Consider the following 7650-nt stretch of genomic DNA (forward strand, 5'->3'; position numbering starts at 1 on the left):
TAATTTGTGTTTACTGTGTACCGGTTGCTGAATGACCAGGTTTCATTTAGTCTTGAGACAAATGTATTCACATTTTGTTGGCTGAAGTTCCTGACTCATTTCACTGTTACACTTTTTATCTAAATTTGGCAATGAGATAAAAAGGGCTGAATGGTCCGATATACCTAATTCCATGATGAACTTTTCTGTAGCACCATAGTTGATACTGCTCACTACGTTATCTACACATGTTGCAGAAGATGCTGTTATTCTAGTGTACTCACTAAAGTTTAATGTTAAGCCATTTGTAGATAACATGACCTTCAGGGAAACAGCAAACCTGTGATCAACTCTTACATTTATGTTGAAGTCAGTACAAATTATGACCTTTTTACATAACTTTTCTACCTGCAACCTACACAGCAAGGTTTCAGATTTGTCCAGAAATGCACAAGTAGCTGAATAGTCAGGGATATGACATATGCTAATAATTAAGATGCCATATTCTAAAAGTTCAATTCAGCAGCTTTCAAATAATAGCACCTCGTTCAAGCAATTAAAAGTCTGCCTGACTTCAAAACTTCATTGATTCTTCTACTAGAATGTATGATCCTCCAAAACTGTTTTTTTCCACAAAAACTTGTTGCTAAATTATAACCTGAAAGTGAGTTTATCAAGTTTATAAATTCACTTTTAAGCCACTGTTTGTTTAAGCATATAGCTTTAACAGAACTTGTGTTCTCCAGCAATACTTCTAGTTCATATAATTTGTTCGTCACTCCTACTGATAGACCGCTTATATTAAGGTGCGTTACGAAATTATTAGAAACTAAATGAAACAGAGAATCATTTAATTGGTCATCAAATGTGGCACCTGCCTGGGTCTTTAATTCTAAATTTCATTCCGTTATTTTGTTTCTTGTGGACCAAATTCCATGGGAATTGGTCCGCTAGTTTTCCTGTGAAGGGTCACCCAGCACAATAACAGACTTATTTCTACTTTTGTTGTTGAGAGACATCTCTTCAAGAGCATTGCTTATGTTGGAAGCTAGCATCCTTTTAGTGTATTACCATTACAGTTGTATATTCATAAAAGTAATATTACTTGTGAAAGCAATAAACTAAAATTTAAACTGTCACCTACTCCATCTTAATACCAGACAAAAATTAAGATACCATATAAGTAGCCACAGAATAGTATTACATGAGAAAGATGCATTTAATGCTGAGCTGAAGCTAGCCAATACCCTACCTGATATCTCTCATCCCTTCCCATTAGCAATCAAAAGACCAACTAAAAAGAATTTTACTTTGAAGTTCATTTTATTCCATAGGTGAGTTCGTTATCTTTATGGAAAGTAGTTTTAGGTAATTCACAGGCAATCTAATAATAAAAAAGTTGTAACACTTTTTCTTATATATTAACAAATGAGAAATGTATTAAAATGTACAATTTATTGTAAAACAAAAAATTAGTTTCTAAATTATAAATTGATAAATTATGAGGCCCCAAATTGTTTTATATCTTCGGATTGTTTCCGAAATATTATGAAAAGGATAAATTGCTACTCACTATATAGTTGGCCCAGTTATGGAGTGCAATTGTACTTTTTTCTGACGTGCTTGCTTTCTTTTCCTTCCAAAACCTCTTCATCTTCTCACAGCGGTTTTTCTTACATTCTTCTGTCTATGTTCTCTTAGCTGTAACACTTGGTTTAGCTACAATCTGATGCTCGACAAATAAAATTTTGAATGCTCCTAGGTATTTAAATTTGGACACTTGAAATATTTTGCCAAACTATGTAAACATGGTTTGTCCATGTAGGTACCGAGGAAAACCTTCCATGTATTGAATTTTTTCATAAGGCATTTTCAGTCCACTTTTAGCTGCTGTTTCATGGAGGTTTTTAAGTCAGTTAATTGCCTCTTCTCCATTGTTTGAAAAGATCACTAGACTGTCTGCATAAACTAGAAATCATAAATAAATATCAACAATTATGAAAAGAATAGATAGCTATTCATTGTGAAGATGACACTCTGAGCTGCAGACAGGCATAACAAAAAGACTGTTACACACTTAGTTTTCGGCCAAAGCCTTCTTTAAAAAAGAAAGGAAAACACACAAAACACACACACACACACACACACACACACACACACACACACACACACACACACAAGTAGGCACACCTCACACACATGACCGCTATATCTAGCCACTTTAGCTGGCCTGAGATAATGATCATATGTGCCTGAGGTGTGCCTACTTCAGAAACAGAGAAGGAAATGTTGAGCATGGGTGTAATCATTCTCCATGGCAGCACCTGCCCACATATCATCCATCAAACTGTCACTCTCCATGAAACGTTTTAGAAGAACATAAACATGCACCTAAGTGTGGATCTGGCACCCACTGACTACCATCTGTTGAAAGAACAGTTGGCCAGAATGTGATTAAACTCTAATGATGAGGGTGAAAGATTAGGTTTAGTGCTTTCTCAAGGATATGATAGTGAGCTGGTATGACATGGCAATACAAAAACAATCATAGTGTCTACAAAAATGTGCCAACCAAAATGGTGATTATATGGAGAGATAGATAAATGTACAGCTTTTAAAATGACATAAATTAAATATTATGGAAAACAATTTCTTTAATTTATAAAAAAAGAGTTCTTACTTTGGTATTATCCTCACATATTACAAAATTGGTGATTCTAACATGGAACGCTAACATTTAAAATAGTGCTGTATCTTTCTTATAGTTGTACATTCTTCACCGTGAGCTTTTAACATATAATAACTGGAATCTTAATTTTACAGGTGTTAAGAAGGTGTTCTGTGGTCATTTACATCGCAATGCTGGAGGATTCTACAAGGATATGGAAATAATTGTAACTTCTGCAATGGGAGGACAACTGGGTACTGATTTACCTGGATTCAGAGTTGTTAATGTCAAAAATGATGCTATCACCCATACTTATTTTGATCTTGATAATGTTCCAAAAGAAGTCACAGTGTAGCACAGTGTCAGTCTTAATGATAAGCTGTGTGAAGAGTTTGGATGAGACACACATTGCAGTGCATTTTGTGGCAACCTTTCTCCAAAGGCTTTGTCAATATATGTTGGAACATTTGCTTCTTTCTTTCTTTCAATAAGGTGAATTATTTTGATGTTGACAAATGTAATCCTTGTATGTCACTATAAAAAAGAAAAAAGTAAAGATTATAGGGGGGAAAAGTAAAACATATACATTAGAGAAAAATTTAAATTTTTTACGAAAAAGCAAAGTTTAAACATAATGTTAATGTAAACATTCTGTGATTTACTATTCTATACACAACTTTTAACTTCTTAATAAGTTCATACAAACTGTTATCAAGGTAGTCTTAGTTTTATGTGATATCATTTCATTCATGTAAAGCTTCACTAGTGAACACCACAGTGTTATTGATCAGCAAAATACCTTACTTTCATCCTTTACACTTATGATCTAGATCTTCAAGCAAATTATATCTTACATTTTATTTTTATAACATTATGAATTAAAGTATGTGTTGCAATGGGAAGTGATGTAAATGCATTTTACAAAGGAAGTAATCACTGACCATGAAACCATGTGTTTTATCATGCATTATAATGCCATTACATACAGATCCTGTAGGCAAAAAATAAAAAGTACTATTTTATTTGTTAATTTATGCTTTGCAAGTTACTAGTTAATTTACACACTACATATTCATACAGCATATTCTTTCTCGTCTTTCACTGTGTGATTCTAAGGTGTAGGGAAGGGTACAGTAAATGGGCTGGAATGATAGCAAAATCTTTAAAGGGAGGGGGTGGGGGTTGGGTGGGGGGGGGGGGGGGCACTGAAACTCATGGAAGTGCTTCTTTTTTAGACTAATGATTCAGCATTGACTGAAATTAAGCTTAACGAGATGTCAGACAGGCAGGTACTAAAGATGTTAAAGTATTACAAGATTCTCCTAAAAGTACAATGAAAAATAATGTTCGTATATTGCATCAGAATATCAGGGGATTAAAAAACAAAGTAGATGAGCTTCTTGTTTGTTTAGAAGATGTAGAAACAGGATGGAATAGGAGTACTATACCTGTCTGAACATCGTATAGTCGCAGACATGGAAAAGGTAAATGTAGGTGAGTATAAGCTTTCAGCACACTATGGAGAGAAAGAGGAGCTGCCATATAGGTTAAAATTTATCATAGTGCGAAAAATAAAGAAATCAAAAAATTTTGTGTAGCTCAACATATAGAAGCATGTGCATGTGAGCTTAAACTAAGTAATGGTACTTTTATAATTGTAGCTGTGTGTAGGACCCCATTGGGAAACTTTCAGCTATTTTTGAAAAATTTGGATTATTTGTCATGTTATATATCAGACAGAGGGCAGCAAATGTTTGTGGGGATTTCAGCATTGATTTTCTGAAAGAGTCTGATAGTAAGCTTGACCTTGAAGTATTACTTGTTTCTCTCACTTTGATGTCATTAGTTTTTCTACTCAGGTACTACAGGAAACCAGTATGCTATAGATAATGTTTTTATAGACCAACATAAATTTAATCAAGTAAAAACTTTTCCTGTTAAGAATGGCCTTTCTGGTCATGATGCATAGCTAGTTATTACAGAGCTCCATACAGTAATGCAAAACAATCCTCCAAAATAGTTTGATCAATTACCTATTTAAGAACTGTAAATTTTAGGGAAAGCTTGCAACAGTTCGACTGGGATGAGGCGTACATGAAACATGATGCTAATTTAAAAATTAACCTATTTCATGATACCTTTGGGAGTATATTTGAGAACTGTTTCCCTAAGAAAACAGTGAAACATTATAAGGATCCATCTGAGAAGCTGTGGATTACCAGAGGGATAAAAAATCTTTAAACAGAACAAACATTATAAAAACTAATGCACTGTATTAAGAAAAGTTGTTAGAAAGTCCAGAAGTATGTACATTATGTTTGAGATTAACACCTCCGATAAAAGATCAAAACAATTTGAAATATTATTAAAAGAGAAACAGAGCAACCAAGAGCACAGGAAGACTATGTCTGAGAGCTTAAATGTGGGAGACAGGGTAATATGCAAGACAGAGATTATTACTAAAATGATGTTTTAGTTTAAGTAGTAATCTCTGTCTTGGATTTTACCCTGTCTTCAATCTTTGAGCTCTCAGATATTCAAATCTCATTCGATGCAGTTCCCAACGATCAGTCTTTCCTTCTCATCCCGTATGGTAAGTCTCACCTGGCCTGTTGTTCTGCGGCAACCTTTAAAATCAGCAGTGGCAGAACATTGCATTTCCATGGAACAATGGAATACAATAACACCAAAATTTTAGCACAGGTTTTCAGCTTCTGGGACTCTGTAATTAAAGAATCCATAGAAATGTGTCTTGCTGATAATTTAATGAATCGTGATAACGGCTTCCAGCTAGATAAAAATTGTAACCCAATTATTAAAATTATGCAGTCACAATGGAATTGACATGCTCAGCCAATACTCAGCAATTAGTTTGTTCTTACTTCAACCCCTGAGGGCAGCACACACAACCTGGCTGCCTCGTTCATGTCACCTCCTAACACATGTGCCGTAAACCACCAGTATGATTTGCATGCACGGAATTCGCTATAAATACCATGACTGCATCAGGTCTCTTGAGTACTTCGTCTATGCACCTGAGGATGGCTGGATGTCTCTGGGCTGAAATGTCGTGGTAGAATGTTGATGGGATCCAGCTGCAAACCTGAAAATTAGTGGAAGAGGATCTAGCTGTTCATTAGAAAATGCAAGGCTGTGTATGGAAGGGAAAATACCTTATGCAATTTGATAAATTGAGATTGAACCCACCTCTCTTACTGAAATTAGGAAAATAATAAATTCACACAAAAGCAAAATCTATGGCATTTCCAACAGAGTGCTGAAAGCTTGTTTCCAACATACAAGTAAGATTCTCACCCACATATGTAGTTACTCCCTGAAATAGGGCATTTTTCCAGATAGACCGAAATATGCTATTGTTAAATCATTGCATAAAAAAGGGGATATGTCTGATGCTAACAATTACCATCCAGTCTCACTTCTGATACCTTTATCCAAAGTTCTTGAAAAAGTAATGTATTGAAGAGTAGCTTCACATATTCGTGTAAATGAAGTACTAGCAAAATGTCAGTCTGGTTTTCAGAAAGGCTTTTCAGCACAAAATGCTGTATATGCTTTCAGTGATCAAATATTACATTCTCTGAATAATCTAAGATCACACATTGGTGTATTTTGTGATATCTCAAAGGCTTTTGACTGTGTGAATCGTTCTAGATAAGTGTAAGTATTGTGGTATGAGTGGGACAGTGCGCTAATAGTTTAATTCATATTTAGCTAGAAGAATGCAGAAGATTGAAACTAACAGTACAGATAGTCTGCAAAAATCAGCAGCAAAGTTACTTCTTTTTGCTGATGATACAGTATAGTAATCACACCCAACAAACAAGAATTAGCTGAGGAAATTGTAAGTGATGCCTTTCAGAAAATTATTAAATTGTTCTCTGCTAATGGACTCTCACTAAATTTTGAGAAAACACAGTATATACAGTTCTGTGCAGTAAATGGCATAACACCATTGATAAATATATAATTTGAACAGAACTTTGTTGCTAAGGCAAAATATTCAAAATTTCTGGGTGTGTGAATTGATGAGAAATTGGAAGAAAGAAATTAATGATCTGCCGAAATTGTTAGATTCAGCTACTTACGTTATTAGGGTTATTGCAAATTTTGATAATAAACATATTAGTAAATTAGCCTGCCATTCCTATTTTAACTCACTGCTTTCATATGGCATCATATTTTGGGGCAATTCAACATTCAGAGAAAATATTCATTGCACAAAAGCCTGTAATCAGAATAATAGCTGGAGCCCACCTAGGATCACCTCACGGATATTTATTTAATGAACTCGGGATATTCACAGTACCTTTGCAATGCATATGTTACTTATGAATTTGTTATTAATAACCCATCCCAACTCAAAAATAATAGCCAACTGCATAGTTGCAGCACTAGATGAAAGAATGATCTTCACTGTTCTGGGTTAAATCTGGCTTTGGCACAGAAAGGGGTGAATCTTTGGTCATTTGCCAAACAGCATTAAATGTCTGACAGACAGCCGACCAGCATTTAAAAGCAAATTAAAAGAATGTCTGAATGACAATTCCTTCTACTCAATAGATGAATTTTTAGATATGAAGTAGTAACTGTAAGAGAGAGAGAGAGAGAAAGGGTATGAAGAAAACTTATGTTAAACTGACATGTTCCCACTATGAAATGTCATATTCATTATCTATGGAACAAGTATTAATGTAATGTAATGTAGTGAAAAGGAAGGGAATAGTGTCTAGACTCCTCCACATAGAATTTCTCTTGGTATCACTTTCATTATTAATCTTCAGTCTAATTGTATAAATAATACAACATTTGCACAGGTAACGAGAGAATAAAGTAAAGAACCAAGTAAAGTCTTAGAGGAGTACCGTATTTACTCGAATCTAAGCCGCACCTGAAAAATGAGACTCGAAATAAAGGAAAAAAAATTCCCGAATCTAAGCCGCACGTGAAATTTGAGACTTGAAATTCAAGGGGAGAAAAGTTTT

The 7650-nt window shown here is 34.6% G+C and overlaps 1 protein-coding gene across 1 annotated transcript in view; it reads left to right on the plus strand.

Moving 5' to 3' along the window:
• Positions 1-3681, plus strand: part of LOC126417177 (serine/threonine-protein phosphatase CPPED1-like) — a 132258-nt gene extending 128577 nt beyond the window's left edge. Inside the window, exon 6 of the mRNA XM_050085079.1 lies at positions 2803-3681. Within this exon, the coding sequence (XP_049941036.1) occupies positions 2803-3002 (200 nt within the window). The 3' untranslated portion in view covers positions 3003-3681. The remainder of the gene's footprint in view (positions 1-2802) is intronic.
• Positions 3682-7650: the final 3969 nt, after the last annotated feature.

This window comes from Schistocerca serialis, chromosome 8, assembly GCF_023864345.2.
Source record: "Schistocerca serialis cubense isolate TAMUIC-IGC-003099 chromosome 8, iqSchSeri2.2, whole genome shotgun sequence".
NCBI lineage: Eukaryota > Metazoa > Arthropoda > Insecta > Orthoptera > Acrididae > Schistocerca > Schistocerca serialis.